General features: G+C 64.4%; 2 protein-coding genes across 2 annotated transcripts; both read left to right on the forward strand.

Moving 5' to 3' along the window:
- Positions 1-79: 79 nt before the first annotated feature.
- G6PD (glucose-6-phosphate dehydrogenase) lies at positions 80-12,031 on the forward strand. The gene is made up of 13 exons (XM_037511745.2): positions 80-182; positions 753-880; positions 7,479-7,516; positions 7,598-7,706; positions 8,200-8,417; positions 9,449-9,607; positions 9,681-9,806; positions 10,141-10,234; positions 10,440-10,626; positions 10,697-10,932; positions 11,008-11,084; positions 11,161-11,253; positions 11,335-12,031. Exons 1-13 carry the CDS (start codon positions 107-109, stop codon positions 11,423-11,425), a joined length of 1,632 nt encoding a protein of 543 aa, XP_037367642.1. The 5' UTR covers positions 80-106; the 3' UTR covers positions 11,426-12,031.
- Positions 12,032-15,589: 3,558 nt separating this feature from the next.
- FAM3A (FAM3 metabolism regulating signaling molecule A) lies at positions 15,590-21,947 on the forward strand. Its single transcript, XM_037511746.2, has 9 exons — positions 15,590-16,040; positions 16,874-16,987; positions 17,389-17,412; positions 19,038-19,161; positions 19,277-19,335; positions 19,740-19,790; positions 20,069-20,153; positions 20,246-20,372; positions 21,285-21,947. The coding sequence occupies exons 1-9, from the start codon at positions 16,028-16,030 to the stop codon at positions 21,378-21,380; spliced, it is 693 nt and encodes a 230-aa protein (XP_037367643.1). The 5' UTR covers positions 15,590-16,027; the 3' UTR covers positions 21,381-21,947.
- Positions 21,948-24,961: the final 3,014 nt, after the last annotated feature.

The raw sequence follows: 24,961 nt of genomic DNA on the forward strand, positions 1-24,961 counted from the left end.
CCCGCGTCCGCCCCGCCCCATGTGGGAGGGGTCTGCGGAGGCCCCGCCCCGCGCGCCTCGCCTGAGGCCGGTCAGCTCAGCCTGGGCGCCCGCCCCCGCGGGTTAAATGGGCCGGCGGGGCGCAGCCCCCGGAAACGGCAGCGAACTTCGGGGCTGCGAGCGCGACGGGCGGCGAGGCGCAGGTAAGGGGGCGGGCCGGCGCGTCGCCGCGCGAGACCCCTTAGTTTGCCACGCTTGGGAGCGGGGCCGAGTCGGGAGGGTCTCAGCCGATCCCATTGTCCCCTGCATCCCCCGCGGGCCCCCGACGACGCTGAGCCCCTGAGCGGAGAGGGGACTTGCGCCTCTCCCAGCTCGGCAGAAGAAGGGCTGTAGCCGCGCTGCATCTTCTGCACTGTCTCCCCGGCCCCGGCTCTTCGGGGAGTTTCCGCCGCGTCCCGTGTGAGATGCCCCGGGCGGTCGCGGGATGCTCCGGCAGGGTTTTACTGGCTCCGCCGGAAGCGCGGCTCCAGGTGGAATGGACAGATGCTTGGGGTCATCTCGTAGTTTACGCTGGGCAGGAAGGCTGCCTGGACAGCAGGCCCAGTGCCCCGGCCGGCCCGCTGCTTCTAATCCCTACCACCGCCCTCCCCCGGCCCCTGCCATTCCGCGCGAGTAATTTCAGTCGCGTGGCCTTCAGGTGAGAACCTGAATCACCCCTCGAGAGAGGGGCCAGCTTCTCAGTGCTTCCCTGCCCACCGCCTCCCTCCCGGCAGAGAGCATCATGGCAGAGCAGGTGGCCCTAAGCCGGACCCAAGTGTGCGGGATCCTGAGGGAAGAGCTGTACCAGGGCGATGCCTTCCACCAGTCCGACACGCATATCTTCATCATCATGGGTGCCTCGGTGAGTCTACACCACAGCAGACTTAGAATGTGACTGCCCGAGTCCCCTTCCTTCTCAGTGTCTGCCTTCCCCCGCTGTCGCTTACGGGACCTCACAAGTGCCCCTCAGCCGGACTCTCTCGCCCGCTCCTGCAGAGCACGGGCATCCCAGCCTCCGTGCAAGGTCTCCTGACAGCTCTGCGCAGCCACTGACTGAGCCCCAAGCCTGGAGCTGGGAGGTTAATGGGGGCGGTCTGCTTGCACCTCCTGCCCTGGGAAAAGGGAGATGCCAACCTGGAGCTTATTCAGACTGGGGGTATCTTCTTCCGACCTGTGTGATGCTCAGCAGATGTCACAGCCTTTTAGTTGTAGGGGCAGGATCTGAAGCCCAGTCTCCACCCGGTCTCTCTCGAGCACATTCAGTTGCCCAAGGACAGACGCCTTGACCCAGCCAGTCTGAGGCCTGGCCGGCGGGGCTATTTTCTTTAGCTAGGAAAGGCTAACTGAAGAGTAGAAGCCCAGCAGAGGCGCTGCATGCTGACAGGGGTGAAGGGGCGGTCACAGGTGGGGAGTAGATCCCAGTACAGGGGTGAGCCCCGCCAGGAGCAGCGCACACACTCCAGGTGCTCCATGGAAACCAGACTGGCAGGGTGGGAGGCGAGCCGCTGGGCTTTCCTTTCCAGTCTGGAGCGGGCTCACTCTGAACCCAGGACGTGACCGGACAGTCTGCCGTCGCAGGCCCATGTCTGCCGTTACCTTGCACAACTTAGAACAAGGCTGCTGGAAGTTCCGCAAGCGCGTCAGCTCCAGGCGGACCACTGTGGTCTCCCTGCACCTTCGTGTCGTGGTCCCTCGGCTCCGCAGGAGTCGGTTCTTTGTTCATGTGTCACTACGTGCCACCGCCCTTGGCACAGCCAGTGACACGATTCTGCTGAGAACTTGGAAAGAAAGAGCCAGGATGCAGGAGGGGCCACGCGGGGGAGGAGAAGGACAGCTGCCCCAAGCCCCGTCGTCTGATTTCCTGTAAGCCCGAGATGGGGTGCCCAGGATGAAGCCAGAGGGGCAGGCCTGGCCTCGCCCCAACCCTGTTGTGCCCATGTGGGCCACACACCTTAACACCCCGGACTCGAGTGCCAGTCCAAGAACCACCTGGAGGAGAGAGGAACTCAGGACCACCCCCTGACGGCAGGGCCGGAGTGCTCACAGCTCCAGGCCCTCGGCTCTTAGACACCCCCTGGAGAGCTGCCGCACTTGCTGCGTGGCCCCGGGGTGAGTGTCTTCCTTTCTCTGAACCTCTGCATAGCACACTGGCTTTTGAAACAAGGGCTGAGGTCCTCAGGCCAATTCCGACTCCTCATGCCTTCCCGGGGGCTCGTGGCTGGGCGGCTGGCTCGCGCGGTACTGGGCTCCGGTTTGCTTCTCCCTCCTCCCTCGGTTTGCTTTTCCCTCCTCTCTCATGGCAGCACCTCAAACAGCTCCCCCTCCATGTGGCTGCCTACCTCCCGGGTGCTGCCCCCCACCCCTTGGCTTCCCCCACCTGCTGCCCTGGAGACCAGTGAGCTCTTCATTCATTCCATGGAGGGCTGTCAGCACCCCTGGTGGAGGCTGTAGGCACGGCCCTGCCCTCCTCGTGGGGCTGCCAGCTGTGGGCGGCCAGGGTCCCGTGGAGAGTAGCTGACCAATGAGAACTCAGAGTGGCGCATGTGACAGAGGCCACCAGCAGGCCCAGCCCCTGCCGTGCACACAAGCCCTGTAAGCAGGGCTGGCAGAGCCCCCAGTGGCTGGTGGGTCCCCTGGACAGGCTGGGCCATGGAACCACTCTGCCCCTTCGTCCGCCCTCCCCTGCTTGCCCAACCCTTGCCCAACACCGGCTTCCCTCCGGGGGAGAACTCTCTTCCGGAGCGGGGCTCTGTTCCCCTGCAGTGTGGCCACTTCCCCTTTCTTAGGATTTCCCACTCCTGGCCAGGAAAGGGGTACAGGTACTTACTGTCCCTCACCAGAAAACTCTGGAACAAAAGTAACCACTTTCTCCTTACAGACCTGGGTCGGGGAAGCAGCCTTGGGCCTGGCTGTTGCATCATCCTTCATCTGATAATCCCTGGGCCAGGGATGGAGAGGAGTGGAGGGGGAGGAAAGGAAGCAGGAGGGACACAGGCCCCTCAGCCCGCCCCTCGCCACTCGGGGCCTCCGTCTCCCCACCTGGAACAGCAGGGCATGGGCTCTCTGGGTGCTCTGGCCCCACCGAACCACCCGGCCTGTGCTGGGATGACCCAGACACTGGGGCCCCCCCTCCACGGTCATTTCTGGGCTGATAAGATTCCTGCTGTGTCACCGTGATACGGGCGCTGGCCCAAGGCCTGTGACTCATGAGCCCCAGGGTGTAGGGGGAGGCCCTTTCCTTGGCGTGGCCGCCACGCGCTTAGCTCAGCAGCCCCCCTGCTCGCCTGTCTTGCTGGCCTGGAGCCAGCATGTCTTGCCAGGCCCAGGGCTCCACCCAGCAAGGCCAGATGGACCCTTGACCCCAGTGACCCTGGTGGGGGGGGAGGCCGGGGACCCACCTCTGCCAAGCCTCAAGCTCCTTGCCACACCCTCTGCCAAAAGCCTTGCAGATGGCCGCTGCCTGGGCAGAGCTAGGGCCGAGAGCGTGGTCGGGCCCAGGTGGCGCCAGGTATCTCTCGCTGGTCACCCCATGTCGCTGGGCAGGTCGTTCCCCCGGGCTCCTGGGATCAAATGAGGGGGCTTGGAAAGATCAGAGGCTTCCAGCGCGTCTTACCCGAACCCCCATAATTGCACCCACCCCACACATGATGTGCTTAGGGTTTGCAAGTGTCTTCCCACGCTCCCTTGTCTCCAGAGCCCTTTAGGCCAGCGCTGGCGCCCCCAGGCCTGGGTGGGAGGGCCTAGGACAACAGAGGGCTCCACTTCCCCATGGGCGGAAGCCCGGGGTGCCCCGCCCGCACTGCGCAGTCCTACCTCGCCACTCTCTGGGGTGCCTTGAAGCTCAGCAGGCGCTGTTGCAGGGGCTGAGCCCAAACAAGGCGAGCAGGTTCTAGCACTAGTTAATCCCAAAGGGAACAGCAAGAGCAAACAGCTTGGGGTGTGGGGCACTGTGACTCAGCAGACAGGCCAGGCCCCTGCCACCGGCTGTTTCCCGCAGCCTGTCCCAGCTCCTCTGGACCTGCTGGAATGTGGCCTTTGCAAACAGTGCTGCTCCGGAAGGGCGGGGAGACCTGTACTGCTGAGGGCCATACCCGGCCAGACCCAGCCTGCCCACCCGCCCGCCCTCAGGCTGTGATGTGAGGGTCCGGATGGCCTAGGGGTGCAGTGGAAGGCGGCAGCAGAGCCAGTCAGGGGAGCAGTGTGGCCCCCCGGCAGCGTTGCTGGTTCTCAGTGGCGCACAGCACCCGAGAGAGAGCTGGGCCTGGGGCATCCGGGAAACCCTGACCCAGGAAAAGCCCTCTCTGGGGGCGCTGGGTCCTGGTGACCTAGCGCTGACCACACCGGTCCACCTGCAGCCCTGGCTGGTCACCCAAGGAGATGGGAGGCAAAGCGGCCAGGCGCTGGCACCCCTGAGCTGCATCCACAGCGGAGAGACCCCAGGTCCTCCAACCTGCCTGCGCCCAGGTGCAGGTGCCCACCGGGCGGGGAGGACTTTGGTGCTGGGCATGTGGTTCCCATCTTGTGGTCTATAGGCATGAAGTCACCCCATGGTTATGTGGCTTTTCAACGGGCATCGGCCCTGGACCCCGAGGTACTTAAGCCCTGGAGCTGGTATTTCTGCCTGGGGTGCGTCACGCTCTGCCCAGCCCCTGTGCCACGTGGCAGCACCTGTCTGGTTGGCAAGGCTGCGGGAGTGAGAACAGGGTGGGCAGATACATGGGCTCCCTGCTCTGGATGTCCTGCCCCTCGGCCTTCCCCCAGAAGTTGAGAACTCCTGTGTGAGGTCACAGATGAAAGCCACATCGGGGGTGGGGGGGGCAGGACAGCCAACCAGGGCTGGGGAGACAGGCCTTGTGCTGCTGTCCAGGGCCTCCTGCTCCATCTGTGGCTGTCGCTGGACTGTGGCTCAGCACTGCTGTGTTCATGGCCCACCTTCGCTGTGGGAAATTTCACACGCAAACGACGAAGTCGCCAGAGGAGCACAAGGAGGGCCACGCCTTGCCACCCCCTCTCGTTGGCCCCACTGCTCCATCCTCAGGGATTTTTCCATCTTTCAGGACTTTTTAGGCCAAGCTTTTACTCCGTAAAATGCGCACGTCTGAACTGTACACTTGCTTCCACCCAGTCACGACATAGGACGCTCCCATCTCGCCAGTCAGGCCGCTTCTACCAGTGCTGCTTCAGGCACCGCCAAGTTTATCTCTCTCACAATTTGTTTTGTCAATTCTAGAGCTTCATTTCAAGGTACCCAGTATTTAGTCGTGTGTCTGGGTTTGGGGTTCGGCATAAAGATTTTGAGGTTCCCCCGGCTTGGGTGGGTACTAGCTCATTTCTTTGTGTCGCTGAGTAGCATCCCGTGGTCGGAACACACAGCTTGTCGGCTCACTGGCGCCTATGGGTCAGTCAGTGCCCCCTTGCCCCCTGGGGCTGCGGGGGTCAGCTGCTGCCAGGCTTCACATGTGGGGGTCCACGTGGGACTCAGCCCCACTCCTCGGGGTGATGCGTTGCAGGGTAGGGGAGTGTTTTGCTTCGTGAGAGGCCGCCGGTCTCCTTGAGAGAGTGGCTGTGCCATGTTCCTGCACGCCGGCGCCGTCTGGCGTTCCGGTTGCTCTGCGCCCTCCCCATCGCCTGGCACCGTCGCTCGGCGACCAGCCGTTCCCGTGGGTATGAAGCCGCTGCTCTTTGTGCTTTCATTTGCGTTTTTTGGACAACTGAAGATTCTGAAGCATTCCTCGCGTCTTTATTGGCCATTCACCTCTCTTCCTTGTGAAGTGGTGGGTCAGGTCTGAGACTTGTTTTCTGCTGGGTGGTTTTCTTGTTGAAGGAGTGGCGTGTATGTCCTGGATGCAAACATGAATGCGGTCACTCTTCTCCCGATCTGTCTGTTCTGTTCGTCCTCTTCATAATGCCTTAGCATGGACAGAGGTTTGTATTTCGATGAAGTCTTAACATCGATTTTATGGTCTTTGCTTTCTGCATCCTAAGAAATCTTTGCCAATTTCTGTCTATTGATTTTTTGGATCTAGCACATTCTGATTGTAAGCATTTCTCTGTAGCTGGATCTCAGATGTTGAATAGACAAGCACCACCCACCTCCTCTATTCTGACCCTCCCGCTGCTGGGACATGACTCAGCAGCTGCTCCTTCCGGGTTCCTGGCTGCTCCCAGGGGGCTATTTGCACATCGCCTGCCTTCCGCAATGTTTGTGGGGGTTAATCAGTGCTCCGTGTCAGGTCAAGGAAGTTCCTTTTTATTGCCAACTTGATATGAGCTCTTATCAAGACGCGATACTGGGTTCCCGGGAACGCTGTGCCTGCGCCTGGTGAGCTGACCAGTGTGCAACTGGGCGAGGCCCGTGGACCGGAGCTGTTTCTTGGAGCTCGTTCTCCCAACCTGTGAGTGGGGTGAGTTCCAGTACATTTTTGTTTCTTTGCTATAAAACCAACCTTTTGTCTCTGGGATGCGCCCCACTTGGCTCTGACGTGGGTCACGAGTTCTGGCCTCACAGGGCTGCATTTCTCGCCTGTGTTTGTGCCTGTGAAGGGGACACACTGCTGTGGCTGTCCCGCGCCTTTCTCGTCAGGTTTGCGTGTCAAGGTCCTGCAGGCCCAGCAAACCTGCAGGGAGCCTTTACCTTGGCCCTGTGCGCCCCCTTCCTGGCGAGGGTCTTGGGGACTGTGGGGCTATTTGGGGCCGGCGGAAGCCAGGTGGCCGCAGTTTGACTCCCTCAGAGACGGTCGCTTACTTCATCCCTCGCTCCATTTTCACAGGTGGGATTGTTCCAGAAATTTGTCCATTTCACCTTGTTGGACGTGGATTAAGGTTGACCGTGACAGCCTCCAGTTTCCCGCTTCCTGTCTGTGGTCCACCCTGTTGTGCTCCTAATTCTTGGCCCCTTTGGCAGAAGAATCTGGCCAAGAGGTGGCCCATCCCGACTGCCACGTGCAGACACCAGCCTCGGGCTCGTCCATCCCTTGGCCCGTTTGCACTGTCGCCGCCCCCCTCCCCACCTCCCGTCGTGTGTTTGGCTTTTGAGTCCCTCTGCCCTCTCCTGACGCCTCGCTCCAGGTGCTTCCTGGCGCATAGCTGGGAGCCCTTTTGGTTTTGCTAATGGCCAGGAGGCCACATCTTCCAGGGCTTCGGCCTTCCCCTCCCCTGCCGTCCAGTGAGTCTAGTCTCCTGCGCTTTCTAGAAGCCGCTGTTGGGTCTGGAGTCTATCCTACTTGCTTGCGCTGCCCGCCGACGGTAGCGTGCGTGGCCACGGGCAGCCGTGCGCGGGGGTGGCTCCCGTCATGTCTCCAGCCCACTCGAGTGCTGGCGCTGGGGGGTGCCCTCTCCTCTGGCTGCGTGTGAGGCAAAAGCTGGCCGACAGCAGTGCATCGGCTCCAAGTGAGTGTGGGGTGTGGGGACGCTGGCCCGGCCTGAATGCTTCCTGACCACACTTGTTCCCTCTGCCGCAGGGCGACCTGGCCAAGAAGAAGATCTATCCCACCCTCTGGTAAGCCCGGCCCTTCGCCCCTGCCCTGCAGCCTCCAGACCCCACCCTCCTGCCCTGCCCACAGCCTGACTCTGCATGCAGGTGGCTGTTCCGGGACGGCCTTCTGCCCGAGGATACCTTCATCGTAGGCTATGCCCGCTCCCCCCTCACGGTGGCCGAAATCCGCCAGCAGAGCGAGCCCTTCTTCAAAGTGAGTAGCTTCCAGAGTCTCTACCAGCCCCCAGCAGGGCTGCCTGGCATGCCACCCTGTCCCTGGATGCGTACCGTCCTCCTGTTCCCCCCAGCCTGGCGGCAGTGGGCCAGGGCCGCGGTAGGACACCTTCCCAGGGCCACCCGCACCATCACGCTTGTCATCCTCGCTCCACGTGCTGGGCCGCTGAGCCCCAGCCTCTGTGCCAGGGAAAGCTGGCAGCTCTGCCATTTCTCAGTGCCTTCTCCCACATCACAGTTTCCTGAAACCTGACTCTGTCTTAGGACATGAGGTCCCCGGGGCAACCATGCTGATCATGGGGTAGGCTTAGGACTGCAGGCCCCGCAGCGTGGCTGCTGCCTCAGCCTCCACACCAGAGGTGTGCAAAGCTGGCAGATGGGGCGACGTCAGTGTAAGCTAGGATGGCAGACTCCAAGGAGGCCCTGCCTGGCTGTGAGAGAGGGGCTGACTTCCCTGCATCCCTCCTTCCCAGGCCGCCCCGGAGGAGAAGGCCAGGCTGGACGAGTTCTTTGCCCGCAACTCCTACGTTGCCGGCCAGTACGACGATGCCACCTCCTACCAGCGCCTCAATAGCCACATGAACGGCCTCCACCAGGGGCCGACAGCCAACCGGCTCTTCTACCTGGCCTTGCCCCCCACCGTCTATGAGGCTGTCACCAAGAACATCCGGGAGACCTGCATGAGCCAGATGTAAGGCTGCTTTTTCTCCCTCCCTCCCTGCCTCCCAGGTGTCCCGGGCCTTAGGGCAAACGATCTAGGGCATCCAGACCATGTTGATGCCCCTGTTCTTGTCATGCACCAGCTCTCCAAAGAAGGGAATGCAATCAAGATTGGTCGTTTTCTAACAGCCTTTTTTATTTATTTACACAAGCACTGGGTACAGTCAGAAGCGCGGGAGGGTGAGAGAATTCACCAGAGCCAGAGCGGGGAGCAGAGCAGGCAGAAGGACCGAAGGACACTGCTGAGGGGAGCAGCGGGCGGCAGGAGAGGTCTGCGCGCCATGTGGGCCCCTCCTCCGGTGGCCGGGGAGCAGCCGGGGATCGAACCGGCGCTGCAGAGCCGCGGGCAGCCTCGCAACCCAGCGCTCAACCGCTGCGCCACCAGGGAGGCCCGCTAACAGCCTTTTTTAAAGCTACTACCACACGCATTTCCCACCCAAATCCCAGTGTCCACCCTCCAGGGCTAGGTCACATTCAAAATCCCATGGCTCTGCCAGCAGTCCCCGCCCGCACCACACGATGACAGTGTTGCTCCACGAAGGGCATGTGCCACACTTTTCCCTGTGCACGAAGTCCCCGCCAGCGCCCCCAGGTGGCAGTGTTGCCCCGAGAGAACCCTGCCCAGCCACCGGAGCTTGTTCCCCAGAGCCCCAGCCCACGCCAGCCCACTCCGCTGCAGAGTGCTGGGCCCACTCTCCTCGGGAAAGGGACGTCTCCCACTTGAAAACTCCGGGAGGTGCCCTCGACCCCATCTCCCCAGGGGCCCCCACTCGCTCCCGGGACCCAGCAAAGGCAGGAGAGGCACAGCCACTGGCCGCCGGGAGCCGGCCCGGCGGAAAGTCAGGAGCCGGGGCCAGGCGGGGACTGTGCTCAGGTGGGAGGTACCTGTCTCAGGTAAAGGGTGGGGCAAGTGGGGGCCAGCCCCGCAGGACTGTGCTGGGGCCCCGGCCCCCCACCCCCTCGGGTGGTGAGAAGGGTGACGCGGCTCTGTGCTCGCTGCAGAGGCTGGAACCGCATCATCGTGGAGAAGCCCTTCGGGAGGGACCTGCAGAGCTCCAACCGGCTGTCGGGCCACATCTCCGGCCTGTTCCGCGAGGACCAGATCTACCGCATCGACCACTACCTGGGCAAGGAGATGGTGCAGAACCTGATGGTGCTGAGGTGCGGCTGCGCCGGGGGGCGGGGCCGGGGGGGGCGCAGCGCTGCAGCTCCAGCCTCCACCCTCGACCCGCAGGTTCGCCAACAGGATCTTCGGCCCCATCTGGAACCGGGACAACATCGCCTGCGTCATTCTCACCTTCAAGGAGCCCTTTGGCACTGAGGGCCGCGGGGGCTACTTCGATGAATTTGGGATCATCCGGTCAGAGCCTGCACCCCTTCCTGGGAGGCTGGCCCGGGGTGGTGGCCATGCCGCTGCCCTGCTGGGTCTCCCCTCCCTGTTCTCGGGGCCCCTCCACCCCCCTTGCGGTTGGCATTCAGCGCTCCTTGGTGGCTCTGAAGGGAGGAGTGCTGCCCCCCTCCTGCCTCGAGGGCATCTGGCCAACCAGGGGATGAGGAAGCACGCCTTGTAACTGGTCACTCCAGAGTCCTGTTGGAGGCCTGGGTCCCCGGAACCCGGCCGGCAGGGGGGACAAGGGCGGGCTGTCCTGCTGCCTCCTCACCTCGGGGCTGACGCCTCGGGCCCGCCCCTCTAGGGACGTGATGCAGAACCACCTCCTGCAGATGCTGTGCCTGGTGGCCATGGAGAAGCCCGCCTCCACCGACTCGGACGACGTCCGCGACGAGAAGGTGGGCGGAAGGGTGCCTGCCCGGGAGTCCGCAGCCCGTGGTCCTCAGCCTCCCTGTCAGAAAAGGAGGGTTGCCCACGGTGGTTCCGGGGCGCCAGGAGGCGGGACGCTCGATGGGAGGAGCAGGGCCAAGCGGCACCTGTCCCAGGGGCCTGCACGCATGGCTGCCCCACCCGTCACCCCGGCCTCCTCTCACTGCCCCCCAGGTCAAGGTGTTGAAATGCATCTCGGAGGTGCAGGCAGAAAACGTGGTCCTGGGTCAGTACGTGGGGAACCCCAGCGGCAAGGGTGAGGCCACCCAAGGGTACCTGGATGACCCCACAGTGCCCGGCGGCTCCACCACCGCCACCTTCGCGGCCGCCGTCCTCTACGTGGAGAACGAGCGCTGGGACGGTAGGTGGCGGGCGCGGGCGCGGGGGGCGGCTGCGCGCTCGGCCCGTGCTGAGGCCGCCTCGTCCCCCAGGGGTGCCCTTCATCCTGCGCTGCGGCAAAGCCCTGAATGAGCGCAAAGCCGAGGTGCGGCTGCAGTTCCGCGACGTGGCGGGCGACATCTTCCAGCAGCGCTGCAAGCGCAACGAGCTGGTGATCCGCGTGCAGCCCAACGAGGCGGTGTACACCAAGATGATGACCAAGAAGCCCGGCATGTTCTTCGACCCCGAGGAGTCCGAGCTGGACCTGACCTACGGCAACAGATACAAGGTGCCGGGGGTGCCCGCCGCCTCCCCGCGCGGACCGCCCTTCGCGCCCCCCTCACCCCTGCCCCCCCCCCCCCAGAATGTGAAGCTGCCCGACGCCTATGAGCGCCTCATCCTGGATGTCTTCTGCGGGAGCCAGATGCACTTCGTGCGCAGGTGAGGAGCCGCCTGTGCGGGGGGGGGGGGGGGGGGCTGGCCAACCGCGCCCGCCCTGAGCGCCGTGTTCCCTCAGCGACGAGCTCCGGGAGGCCTGGCGCATCTTCACGCCGCTGCTGCACAGGATTGAGCGCGAGAAGGCCCCGCCCATCCCCTACATCTACGGCAGGTGCGCAGCAGGGGGTGGGGGGGCAGGGAGCAGGGGAGCCAGAACCCGTCCACATCTCCCCTCTGCCTGTCGTGATCACAGCCGAGGCCCCCCAGAGGCAGACGAGCTGATGAAGAGAGTGGGCTTCCAGTACGAGGGCACCTACAAGTGGGTGAACCCCCACAAGCTCTGAGCCCAGCGCCCGGTGCTAACCTCCACCCCTGGACCTGCCACCCACCCCGCGCCCTGCGCTGCCGGAGACAGGACCAGACCTCAGCCTCACATTCCTGCCCACGCCTGCTGCCGCCCAGCCCCAGTACATTCCGCGGGCAGCTGGCACGGGGCTCCCAAGTCCTGCCTGGCCCAGGACTGGAGGGTGGGGCGGTGGGCAGACCCCAGGGCCCAGGCCACCCGTCCGTGCCAGCTGGGAGCTTGGGAGCTCGGGAGGCGGGAACAGACCTCGCACCAGCCTCGGAGCCCCTCTACATTCCTGGCCGCCAGCCGGAGGGCCCCCATACCGCTCTGCCCAGCACCCCGACTGCACTCCATGGCCAACTCCCCCCCACCCCAAGCAACTCCTCTCGCTGGGAACGCAGCACCAACACGTGGGATGCCCCCCATTAAATCCACAACAGAGTCATTTGTCCTCACTTTTCCTGCCTGCACCTGTGGCCAGGCCAGCCCTCTGCCTGGGGACCGCCTGACCCTCGCTCTGCTGGGTGGCCCCTGAGTCTGACCCTGACCCTGAGTCTGAGATGTGGGGCCCCAGGACAGGTCGCATCTGTGCACGCCTTTCTGGGATTCTTGGCACACGGGCCCCGCCGGGGTGCCGGCCGCCACCCAGTGCTGTTTGGGGCGAGAGGTGGCAGTGGCAGATGTTGGGGTGGTCCTAAGAGCCTAGCCTGAGGCTGCCGAGGGCTCAAGTTTCTTTCTGGGTTTGTTCCCTGAGGCCTCAGTGCCAGGGTCCCACACCTGGGGGAGGGGGGATGAGCCTGGGGGAAAGGAACATTCCAGGTCTGCACCCCAAATCTGAAAGCAGGGATGGGCAGCATATCCCCACCCAAGCCTAGAAGGCACCCCTTACCCCATGCCTTGTCCCCCACCTCATGGGGTCCCCCAGGCCCAGCCATGGCCACCTCCCTGTGGCCCTCTGCTCTTCCACGTCTCCAGTCATGGGGCTCAGGCATCCACAAAGCACGCCCCAAGTCGTGCCTGCCAGTAACCTGTTTCCAAGGAGGGCACGTGCCGGGGTTCCAGGCGGGCCTGGTACGGAGAACAGCCGTTCAAGCCCGCACCCTCCCCACAGAGGCCTGTGGCTGCCCAGCTATGCCAGCACCCTGGACCCAGTTCCACTCCGGGCGTCCTGGCAGGAACAAAAAGACAAGTGACCAGGTGGCAGTGCCCCTCATGGCAGGACGAAGCAGCAGGCCCAGCATGGCCAGGGCAGGGGGGACACACAGGGCTGCTGTCCAGGATGAAGCAGGCCATGTGACTCCCAGCAGCCCAACCTGTGGCCCCTCCATCCCCCGCCTTGTCTTCTGGCCTGAGCTGCCCCCTGCGCAGTCTCCTGGCCGGGCGGCCACAGTGTGGGCCTGGGCAGGGAGGGATGCGGGATGCGCACTGCCTGATAGGGCACGTGGCCACTGGCTCCAGCCAGCACAGACCTGAAGAGCCTCTGAGAACCTGGCCCAACTGGTCCTAGAAGCCCAGATGGTGTGGCACCCCCTTGGGCCATTCCTGTTTGCCCTTCTCTATCAACAGGGTTGATACCTCCCTGCGGGGCAGGGGGGGGGCGGGGATGACCAAGTTTTTCAGGGCCTGACTGAATAGGGGGGAGGGGACCCTGACAGCAGAGGATAGAGGCAGCCCCCTAAGTGGTGGCTCTTGTAGGCTGCCCCCCCCCCCACACGCAGAACAGCCGAGAAGCCTCATTTGTGGACAGGATTGGAAGCAAAGTTTTGGCCTGGGGTCTCCTGAAGAAGGGCTAGTGGGAGAGCTAGGGGCCCCCAGAATCCTCAGAACCTTGTAGCTCCAGAGGCCCTGGCCTTGACTCTGGATTCGGAGCTGCTGCCGCGGGGTACAAGCAGCCCTAGAAAGGGGGGAGGGTAGCGGTGGGTGCCTCCCATCAGACCCTGCCCCGGCATGTCAGGGACAGGCCCAGGCCCAGGTGCGCGCAGTGCACAGAGGACATGAGCCTTGGCACCTACACTTGGGGAGCCAGTTCCAGAGCTTTCAGGGCGGTCCACTGTCACTGCTGGGCCCCTGAAGAGGTCCCAACACTGGTGACACCGTCACCTGAGATCTGGTCAACTGGAGTAGGGGCCGGGGTCCCAGGGGAGGACAGTCACCATCACCTCAGTTCTGGGAGCTCCTCTGGGGTTGAGGCAGGAGGTGCCTGTACCCGGGCAGAGGCCTCGTACACCAGGAGGGCTTGGCTGAGGGCATCCGACCACCTCAGTTCTAGGTGCTGATACTATGAATGAGAGCTGAGGACCCCAGACAAAACATTGGCTCCTCAGCAGCAGCAGCGGCACTGGGGCACAAGCCAAAGAGCTTGAGGCCATCTCTTACCCTTGCTGCTCGCCTTCCCTGAGGGCCTGTGACACGGGGCCTAACCTTGCCCACACCCCCATGGAAAGCTGTCCCAGAGAAAACAGGGGACTGCACACAGGTGCCTCCTGAGACCCAGAAGAGCCACCACTGAATGCTAGACCTGTACCCCATCGGGATGGTGGGTGGGCCTCTGGCCCCTCAGGGGAGTCACGGCAGCCCTCTTCCAGAATGCCTGCTCCCAGCGAGATGCACGTGGTGTCCTCTAAAGACAGCGGCTGCGGCAGGTGCCCGGGTCTGGCTGGCGCCCAAGCATTCGAGTGGCAGGTGCTTCCTTTCCTGGGCCTCAGAACTCTAAGCGTTAAAGGAAAGACAACTTGGGAGGGTGCTGCCCCTGGTCTGGTGAATAAACAGATGAGGGTTTGGTAAATGATGCCTGATCCCAGCTTCACAAGGAAACCCAATACTGGGGCCTCCCTGGTGGCACAAGGGGTGAAGTCTCAGCATTATGAAGCTACCCACAGCCACTGAGGCACGAGTTTGATCCCAGGCAGGGAGCAACCCACACGGCGCAGCAGACCTCTCCTGTCTCCCCGCTGCTCCCCTCAGCAGTGGGTTTCAGTCAGTCTGCCTGTTCTGTTCCCAGCTCTGTCTCTGGTGAATCCTCTCACCCCCCACACGTCTGGCCTGTACCCCAGTTCTTGTATGCGTAAATAAATCTTTTAAAAAGAAAACCCAGTACCACCGTGCTGACTGATAAAGCAGCAGCCCCCTGAAATACTGCTTTCATTTGCTGAGGGACCTGGGTAGGGAGGGTGAGCGAGCTTGGCGTTGCCACTGTGGAAGCTGTTGGATTCCAGCCAAAGCAATGTCACCGCCTGGCTCTATAAGCTTTCCCTGTATTTTGGCCCATTTCCTGAGGAAGGTCCCTGGAAGGGGGGGCCACTGGGTCAAAAATCCGGCAGGGGGCGCCCGTGGTGGCCCAATGGTAAAGTCTCAGGCTGTCAGCAGTGCAGGTGACAGTTCGATCCCTGGCCAGGGAGCTCCCCACACTGCGCAGCAGACCTCTCCTGTCTCCCCATTGCTCCCCTCAGCAGTGGATTTCAGTGGATCCCCACGGTTTCTGGTGAATCCTGTCACCCACCCCCATACCCCACCCTCCGTACCTCTGGCGTAGACCCCAGCTCTTGTGTGCATAAAGAAAACCTTAAATAAAAACCGGACAGGGCTGTTTCTGTGTGTGTCACGTGGCCCAGCAGCTGCTCTTGGGGCGGGTGGCCCCCCGTCCCGGGACCGCAGGTGATCAGGGCGCGCCGGGCGGTCCGGCCACGGGGCTAACTCTGTCTGTTTCGCCGGCGCAGGAACAATCTGCAGGCGCTGCCCTCGGTGGCATGGCACACCCGGCGAGGGGAGGAAGGCTGAGCCCCGAGGCTGCGGCCGCTGCCTCCTGCTGTGCCCCCCACGTGCTCTTCTGTACCTCCATGTTCCCACGGGCCGCACGGGTCAACTTGGCGTCAATTTCTCATCGCCCGCAGCCCAGATCCGTGCACCTCATGTCTGGGTTCAGACATAGGTCGCGAGTCGCCAGCGTAGCCCCAAGCCTGGCAGCCCGCCGGGCCGCGACCCTCCACTCAAGGCCTCAAAGGGAGACTTCCGCGGCGGGGCAGGCGTGGGCTGGGGCGAGGCTCGGGCCTGCCCGGCCCCGCCCACCAGCGGCCAGGGACGCAGGGGGCGGGCCGTGGGGCGGGGCGGGGCGGTGTCGCCCCGCCCACGTGCCGGCGCTGGCCCCGCCCCGGGCCGCCATTGTGGAGCCTGCCGCCTCGCTGCGCAGCTCCTCCACCTCCCGACGGTGCCGCCCGCCGACCGACTTCGCATCTTCTCGGGGCCAGACAAGTCTCCGGCCGCCCAGCCTGCGGGCCGGCCGCCAGGGTCGGAGGGACGGTCTGCGGTCCGGGCCTCCCAGGGGAGGGGCCGAGTCGGGGAACCACATCCACGTCCCGGTCCCCGAGGAACCGACGGGCTCCCGCGGCCCCGCCTGCCCCGCACGGCTCCCCCGCGTTCCGGAGGCGCCTGGCTGGTGCTGGGGCGGACGAGACAGCCACCGAGCTCGCCCGCCCCGCCACGCTGGGCCCGGCGCGGGCTCGGCCCTGACTCCCCCACCTGCTCTTCTGCCTTGTTACCCCCAGAGCGCGCGGTCCCCAAGTCCGGCACCCGCCAGCGCCGCAGCCCAGCGGGGAGAGTGGACATGAGGCTGGCAGGTAGGTGACGCCCCGTGAGCGGAAGAGGAACCCCGCTGGCGACCCGGGCCTGCGGAAGCCGGTCCCGAGGGCGCGGGGGCAACCGCAGGATGGGCTGTGGCGGCGGGAGGCCCTGCGCGCGCTTTCTCCCACTGCGAGCGCCCCGTTTCCCCTCGGATGAGGACTAGCCTTCTCCACTTCTCGGGCTCGCGAAAGCGGCGACTGTTGGCAAAGGGAGCTTCGGGGAGCTCCAGGCAGAAGCAGGGCGCAGAGGCCTGCACTCACGGAGGCGCTGAGCCGACAGGAGGCGCCTTGGGCAGGGACGCCAGGGAAGCCGAGCAAAACCGAAGAAGCCTTGAGACGCGCGCGGGCGGCGCCGGCGGGAGGGTGTGGCCTGCAGGGCAGGACTGCGAAACCGGCCACGCGGGGGTAGTGCAGGTCAGCGCTGGCACCTGCAGCCCTGGGCACCTAGAGAGCGTGGCAGCTAGCGGCAGTGCCCGCAGGGGAGTGTGCTGACCTGCAGGCCAGGCAGAAGTGAGTGCCTGGGCGCGCAACTGCCGGTTCAAGGTCAGGGCAGCTGACACCTGGCGGGAACAGATGGGAAGAGGGGTCATGAAGCCACAACCACCCCAGGTGACTGGGGCAGCCGGGGAGTTGGGGGACAGCAGGGCAGCAGCTGGGGGCGGGGACCAGGAACCTGAGTCGCCCGCCAGGCCTAGTGGACGCTGACAGGTGCCCTCCTTCCTGCCCGTGGCCGCGTCTTCCCTGGTGGGAGGGCAGAGGGCGGGGTGGCCCTGGGCCCTTGGGTGCCCCCGGCCGCTGAGGTGTCCGGGCCGCGTCTGTCCCACCGCCAGGCCCCCTGCGCCTCGTGGCCCTGGTGGTCACCGTGGCCCTGACCTGGATCGTCGTCAGCAGCCTCCTGGGCGCGCCCGGCGGTGGCTTTCCGCGCCTCCAGCAGCTCTTCACCAGTGAGTGTGGGGTCTGCCCGGCCCGAGGTGGGGGGCGGGAGGGACGGGGCCGGGGTGCGGCCCTGGGCCTATGCGTGTCTGGGGCCGTCGCCGCCTCAGGTCTGCTCCCCGCGCCAGGCCGACTGGCCCGCAGGATCCGGTACCGGCGGGCGCGAAGGGCAGGCCCCACCCTAGGGGAGGCCCCGCCGCACCCTGCCCTCGCCTGCCTGGCCCTGAGAGCGGAGGGGACGCTTTGCCCCGAGCACCTTTTCCGAGGCCGAGCCGCCCTTTTCCTGGCCGGGGCCCGTGCCCAGGGGCAGCACGGCCCGCCTGCCTTTGCCCCCGGCCCCTGCGCCTGACTCCCTTGTGCCCGGCTCCCGGCGGGGGCCAGGCTGTTAACAGAAACCACTCTGCACCCACAGGCCCAGAGGACTCCGCGACCGCAGGTAAGGGGCCTGCCACCTCCCGCCCGCCCGCCCGCCCGCCCCGGGCCGCCCCGGGCCCGCCCCTCGGGCTTCTGTGGCTCCCCCGACCCGCCCTTCAGGGTTTCTGTTCCCCACACCCCGCCTCCGCGGGAGCTGCGCGCGTGCCCTGAGCCTAGAGGGCATCTGACCCGCTCCAGAACACGCTGGCCCCGGCATGGGCCTGATGCTCCCGCTGCACCGGAGCAGGTGGAGGGAGTCGGGGGCGCCGGCTCCAAGTCCATCCAGCAGCCGGCAGGCTTCCAGCGCCGTCCTCGGGCCGGACGGCTCTCCCTCACGGCGCGCCTTCCTCCCGTCCCCCTCTGTCCCTTTGCGTCCGGGCGGGCAGTGTTTCTGCCCCCAAACCGTGCCCCTGAGCCCCATCTCTGTCCCCGGCTTCTGCTGACGAGGCTGAGCATGTCGACAGAAACGCGCCGGCCAGCCCTGGGCCCCGCTCCCGAGATGGCCTCCTCCGTGTCCGCGGCAGGGTCAGGCTGAGGATGGTCAACATGGCCGGCTCTGGTAGCTCCGTGCTTCACCATTCCTTCCTCGGTCAAACCTGTCTCTCCTCTCGCATCCGTGCCTCCAGTGCTTTGCCCTGACCTCTCCTCGGCCAAGCGTCCAGGTCTACAACTCATGAGTTCGTCTTTCCCCCAATACTGGAACACGAGCCGGCCGCCTTCTAGGCAGCGTCGGGCGGGGGTGCCTTTCCTCCGGCGTCTGGGCGACCCGTCTGTGCTGGGCCGCGGCCGCTCGCCGTTGCAGCAGTGGACTCTTGCTGCAGTGCAGGCCTTCTCTCATGCAGGCCTCTCCTGCCCTCACCACAACCCTTTCCTGCCAGTTTCCACCCGCCCTTTGGGTCAAAGGGACCCTTTTCTAACACACACCTGGAATTTCTGCAGCCTCCACCCACTACCCAGCTCCAGAGCCATTTCCACACTTTAGGGATTCATGACAGCAGCACCCCACTTCCTGCTGTCAGAATCTGTCACATACCACAGACCGGGAGCTTCAACCTCGGTGATTCATCCTCTCCCAGTTCTGGAAGCCAGAAGTGGGGCCTCCAGGTGTCCCAGGGCTACCCTCCCTGCGGGGGGGCCCCTGGTGGGGGGGCTCCTTCCCCTCCCGGCTCCGCCTCCGTCCCCGGGCGCCGCCTCTGCCCGCTTCACTGCTTCCGTCTTGTCTAAAGACACTGTCCTCGGGTTAGGGCCTGCCCTGGACGAGCCCCCCCTAACTAACTATGTAAAAAGCCTGTCTCCGTGCTGCGCACGGGTCAGGATCGCAGCTTTCGTGCGCTCCGGTGTTGGGGCAAGTGTAACAGGTGTCCGCCCCTGCCCCGTGGGACTTGGGGGTCCCCCTGTGGGGTACCAGCCCATCCATCTCCTTTCTCTCCTGCTGCCAAAGCCAGAGAAGTCTCTCTGGCACCCCTTGTCTTTGCCCTGGGGCAGCTCAGCAGGGCACAATGTCTGGAGTGTCAGGCCTTGGCCTGTACTGCCAGCCCCTCCCCCACCAGCTCCCTCCTCGCCCCCTGGGCTGGTCTTACCTCCCCTCAGGTCTCAGGTGATCGACCCCAGGGCAGGCTCGGGGGTATCACCTGCTGTCCCCCCCAGAGCCACGGGCCAGGAAGTACAAGTGCGGCCTGCCGCAGCCATGTCCTGAGGAGCATCTGGCCTTCCGCATGGTCAGCGGGGCCGCTAATGTCATCGGGCCCAAGATCTGCCTTGAGGACAAGATGTGAGCTCCTTGGGGTGAAATGGGGCACGAGGAGGGATGGGGAGTAGAACCTGGGTCTGAGAAAGCAGGGCGCAGAGGGAAACCCTGTCACTCAAGGGTGCCACCCCCCTGCCAGACTCATGAGCAGCGTCAGCGACAACGTGGGCCGAGGCCTGAACATCGCCCTGGTGAACGGTGAGTCCCCACCGCGGGGCCGGTGCCAGAGCCCAGGTGCGGGGGCCTCGCCACAGCCTGCCACCTTCTGTCCCTCTGCTGCTTCCCTGCCCGCCCTGCAGGGGTTCCCAGGAAGATGGGGTCTGTGCAAGTGAACAAGTAAAGAATAGAAGTTTCCGGGCACTTGGAGGGTGCTTCCTGAGGAACCCCTGGGGGGCCTCAACACCAAGGCAGAGCTCAGCAGCCTAGCTGTGCTGCAGCTATCCGAACAAGGGGCCTGGCAGGCATGACTAAGGGCTCTTTGGAAAGCTTCCAGAAGGGCTGCAGTGGCCACCACCGTGTCCTGAGCCTGGTCTGGGGGTGACGAGGCAGTGGGGTGCGGTAGCCCTGGCGGCTCACCCAGCAACCATCCCCTCTCAACCCAGGGGTCAGTGGAGAGCTCATCGCAGCCCGGACCTTTGACATGTGGGCTGGAGGTGAGCCCCCACTTTGCCAGTGCAGCGGGTGGGGGGTCTCCCTCATGCCACTCCCAGCGGGTCATTTGGGGGGGCTTCTTCAGCACTTCCCCCGGGTTCAGAGAAGGTTGGGGAGGCGGGCATGGCCCACTACTCTGTCCCGGCTCATTTGGCGCCCCTGGTGGGTGTGCCCTGGCCTTATCCCTCCCTCCTCTGGGACTGGGGCGTGGCATGGGGGGGCAGGGGAGGGGAGCTCCATGAGACCTGATGCCCCACGTCCCATGGAACGTGTCCCGCAGATGTCAATGATCTGCTGAAGTTTATTCGGCCCCTGCACGAAGGCACCCTGGTGTTCGTGGCATCGTACGACGACCCAGCCACCAAGTAAGTGAGCTCCAAGCCCGCTGGCGGCCTCGCCCTTCCTTCCATGTGTCCGCACCAACCAGCGCAGCTCACACCCCTTCCTGCTGCGCCAGGATGAATGAAGAGACCAGGAAGCTTTTCAGCGATCTCGGCAGCAAGAACGTCAAGGACCTGGCCTTCCGTGACAGCTGGGTGTTTGTGGGGGCCAAGGGGGTGCATAACAAGAGCCCCTTTGAGCAGGTACGGGTGGGGCCTGTCCCTGCTGTTCACACCACAGCCTTCCAGCCTCCGCCGCAGCACCCCTCTTCCCAGCAGCCCTGCACGGCGAAGGGCGGTCACTGACTAGGCTTCAGCCCAAAGTTTTCACAGGGGCAAGACTCCAGTCAGCAGCCCCCCCGCCGCCCCCCACCCCCGGACATCCACCCTGCATCCACAACCCTGCTGCCCAGCTGGGGCTGCCTCCCGGGCCGCTTGTGCTGGGCTCTGAGCTGAAAGCCACGGCACCCCAAGCCCTGCTTCCCCACAGCAGGACAAGGCCCATAGGCCGTTCTAGTGGCGTCTGAATGCCCTGGCTTCTGGAGCAACCATGCCTCCTCTGGCCTAGCTCTTGTAGCAGCTCCCTGCTCCGGGCGAGCACACCACTGGACCCCAACAAAACACCCCTGGGGCCCCGGCAGAGTGGTCGACCCCTCCCCGTTAATGTGACAGAGGCCCGGCACCCCAGGCCCATGACACTTGGCAGGTTTTTTTTTAAAAGATTTATTTATTCATATAAGAACTGGGGTACAGGTCAGAAGCGCGGGAGGGTGAGAGAATTCACCAGAGCCAGAGCGGGGAGCAGAGCAGGCAGAGGGACCAAAGACACTGCTGAGGGGAGCAGCGGGCGAGGCAGGAGAGGTCTGCGCGCCATGTGGGTTTCTCCCTGGCCAGTGGGGAATCGAACCGGCGCTGCAGAGGCTGCGGACAGCTTCACAGTCCGGCACTCAACCGCTTCGCCACCGGGGAGGCCCACTTGGCAGTTTTTTGAGACAAACGGGAGGTGCCCGACCCGACAGGGCGAGCTGGCTGCGGGCAGGTCTGGGTGCGGCCCGTGAGGGGGAGGGCCGCATGTGACCTGGCACCCAGGGCTGAGGCCTGCCTTCCCGCCTGCAGCACGTGAAGAACAGCAAGCACACCAACAAGTACGAGGGCTGGCCCGAGGCGCTGGAGATGGAGGGCTGCATCCCGCGGCGGAGCGTGGCCAGCTAGCAGCCCGCAGAAGGCCCAGCCCAGGGCGGCTGCATGTGCCCACCTAGGAGGCGGCGGCGGCACCACCGCCAGGCAGGGCACAGACCCGTGCCCCACGTGGCCAAGGGTGCCCTCTTGCCCCAGTGCATCCAGGTCCAGACCAGGGACTGGAGCGTGGCCTGGAGGCTGCGGGGCTGGCCAGGCATGCCGCGGTGGGGAGCCCAGGCAGCTGTGTCCTTTTCCAAAAACTGCTTCCCCTGGCCAGCCCCCCTCATCCCAAGCCACCCCAGCCATCGGGTGAGACAATGGCCCCCCACTGCCCGGCAAATTGCAGAATCTTCCAGAAGCTCACCTTGTTTCCAGTGAGATCCCGTCAGTGAGCCCCACGTGGAGACTCTTGAGAGCCCTGGCTGCCTCCTGCCTCGCTTGGCAGGAAGGGGCCATCTGGGGACCAGGCCAGCCCGGCAGCAAGGGGACCTGGCCGGGGCCTGGTGCCGCGGCTGGCGGTCGTCCTCGATGACCCCTTGATAAAGCGGTGCCCCAATGGACTGAAGCGCTTTCCTTGCCGAGTCGGGTAGCTGGGTCGGGGGTCGGGGGAGGGCGCCTGTGCTTCGGAGGCTCGGCCCGCCCCCACAGCCTGAGCAGAGAGCCTTGGTCTCCAGGGCTTACGCCACCAACAGGCTGGCCATCTCTGAGGCCTTGCCAAGAGAGACGGGTCTGCCCTCGGGGCTGCAGGAAGCTCACGGACCCCCGCTGAGGGCATGGGCCTCCCACCCAGGGCGTCCGAGCGCCACCCTGTGACCCACGCAGCAGCAGGCGCTTCGGATACCACTGAGACGGGGCCGCCAAGGGCCGAGCCCCGTGGCCGCTGGCACTGCTCAGACGAGTTCCACCTCCCTTCGTCCAGCGAGAACCCGGGGAAACGGAGGCCGGCTGAAGGGCACGCCTGGGGCGTGGGGGCCGCGGGGGTCTGAGGAAAGGAGGGTGGCTCGCACTCCCCAGCTGGAGGGACTGGCCTGGGAGGCGGTGCCGCCGGAGTGGGAGCCGAAGTGGGCCTTCAGGGAGGAAGTGGTCACGGTCCCTGCTGGGCCCACAGGGCAACGGAGAAGAGGCCCAGGAGCAGCCAGCGCGTCTCTTAGGAGCCTGTGCCAGGCCCTGCACAGGACTTCGCCCACTGGCTTCACCTGCAGCTGTTTCAGGTTCCCGCCCATGTGACCACCCAGGGCCCAGCAGAGTCGCCGTCATTACAGTACCCACTTGTGTTCAGGGGTGAGCCCTTCAGACACCCCCGGAAGCAGCATGAACAGCCTACTGAACCCCCATTTGGCTCCACTTGGGCTGCCATGGTGCTCAGCGCGTGGGCAGTGCTTCATCTGCACCCCCACGGCGCCACACGTGAAGTGCGCGTCCCCTTAGTCCCTCCGCCAGTGCGCTGGGCCTTGGGGCCCCCAGCAAGAGAGGACCGACAGGAGAGGGGCCACCGCTGCTCTGGCCATCCCTGGGCTGGCCCCTCGAGGCCACAGTAGGCTTTGCGGCTTGTCTCAATGAGAGAAGCCTGGGAGGGTTCAAGCCCCGACTGCCTGGGCCAGACGCTGTGACGCGCTGGGAGCCCCAGTGGCAACACCCAGCCACCTGCCCCCCGCCAGGGCTCCTGAGCATCACTTACAGGCGCAAACAGCAGGTCAGCTTTAGCCGCCCCTCGCCCAGCACAGGCCAGGAGGCTGATGGGGCAGGGGCGGCCTAAAGGGACGCAAGGCTTCCTGCCTCCTGCAGCCCTAGCGGGGTGTCACCCCCAGGTCCACCCTTAGGTTAGGACATCACTGGTCACGAGCGCCAGACTCCCAACCCAGCGTGGCATAAGCGAAAGCAGAGACGACAGGATGAGCGGTCACCATGACCCCACACGCCAGTGACCTCGCCTAGTAAGGTCGGGGGACCCCGTCCCTGGGCGTGGCTTGTCTGCTGGCTCCCTGTGCAGACGCGCGCTCTCGCTCAGGTAGGGGAGCTCTGGCCGAAGTCTCAGTTCAGCAGCCCCAGCAAAAAAGCCCGAGGTCCAGACTGTGCGGGCTGCTCGCACTGGGCTGTTGTGGCTTGGACTGGCTACACCCAGGCATGTCCCCAGCCCCTAGGCCGACCCTGGGATCATCCACAAGGCAGCCTTGGGGACCCAGGACAGAGAAGGGATGGTCCCCCCAGAATACTAAGGTGTGCCCTGATGCTGGGCGGGTGACAGTGACAGCTACCACTCCATCGTCCCTGTAAATCCCAAAGGCCTTCTGCGCGTGCACACACACGTCTGCTGTGTATCAGAGCACCCCAGAGCCCTGCCCAAGGAGGGGGCGCCTCGGGTCACACAGGTCCTTCAGTTTGGCCGCCACTCTCCTTTTTTTTTTTTTTTAAACATCTTTTTTTTTTTTTTAATAGAGGCATGCTTTATTTATTTGTTTGCTGGTTTGTTTGTTTGTTTGTTTTTTGTTTATACAAGCACTGGGTACAGTCAGAAGCGCGGGAGGGCGAGAGAATTCACCAGAGCCAGAGCGGGGAGCAGAGCAGGCAGAAGGACCGAAGGACACTGCTGAGGGGAGCGGCGGGCGGCAGGAGAGGTCTGCGCGCCATGTGGGACCCTCCTCTGGTGGCCGGGGAGCGGCCGGGGATCGAACCGGCGCCGCAGAGGCCGCGGGCAGCTTCGCCACCCAGCGCTCAACCGCTGCGCCACCGGGGAGGCCCCGCCACTCTCCTTTGTTGCATCTGCTCCCAGTCCTGAGAACGTTCCTCTTGGAACTCGATCTTGACAAATTTATAGAGCCTCTTCCTACTGTTCTGAGGCATTTTTTTTTTTTTTTTTTTTTTTTTTTTTGTGGGACCCTCGCCAGCAGCCAGGGATCGAACCGGCGCTGCAGAGGCTGCGGGCAGCCTCCCAGCCCAGCGCTCAACCGCTGCGCCACCAGGGGAGGCCCTCTGAGACAAATTTTTTTTTTAAAGATTTATTTATTTATGTATACAAGCACTGGGCACAGTCAGAAGCGCGGGAGGGTGAGAGAATTCACCAGAGCCAGAGCGGGGAGCAGAGCAGGCAGAAGGACCGAAGGACACTGCCGAGGGGAGCAGCGGGCGGCAGGAGAGGTCTGCGCGCCATGTGGGACCCTCCTCTGGTGGCCGGGGAGCGGCCGGGGATCGAACCGGCGCCGCAGAGGCTGTGGGCAGCTTCGCCACCCAGCGCTCAACCGCTGCGCCACCGGGGAGGCCCTCTGAGGCAAATTTTTTAATCCCCTGAACCAACCACATTGTCTTGTCTTTAAGTTAGCTGCCCCTTTTATTCTGCAGAGAAAACCACCAAATTCCCTCATGACACCCAACCAGCCCCCTCTGACTTCTCAGGGAAAGCTGGAGCGACTGACGATAATAGAGAACTCCTTACTACCACCCTCTCCTCAACACCCGACACCCAGTCCCATTCAGTTGGAATCAAAACACAGGTGTCCTCTCCGGGTGCCAACTGACCCGTTCCCCTTCTCCCTCTAGCCTGTTTCATGGGGTTCTCAAAGCCGCCGCACCCCCTCTTCCCCATGGCCCTTTTCCAAAGTGCACTCTTCAATACAGCC

This window comes from Talpa occidentalis, unplaced genomic scaffold (genome assembly GCF_014898055.3).
Source record: "Talpa occidentalis isolate TD23 unplaced genomic scaffold, MPIMG_talOcc4v2.1 talOcc4.15, whole genome shotgun sequence".
NCBI classification, from domain to species: Eukaryota; Metazoa; Chordata; class Mammalia; order Eulipotyphla; family Talpidae; genus Talpa; species Talpa occidentalis.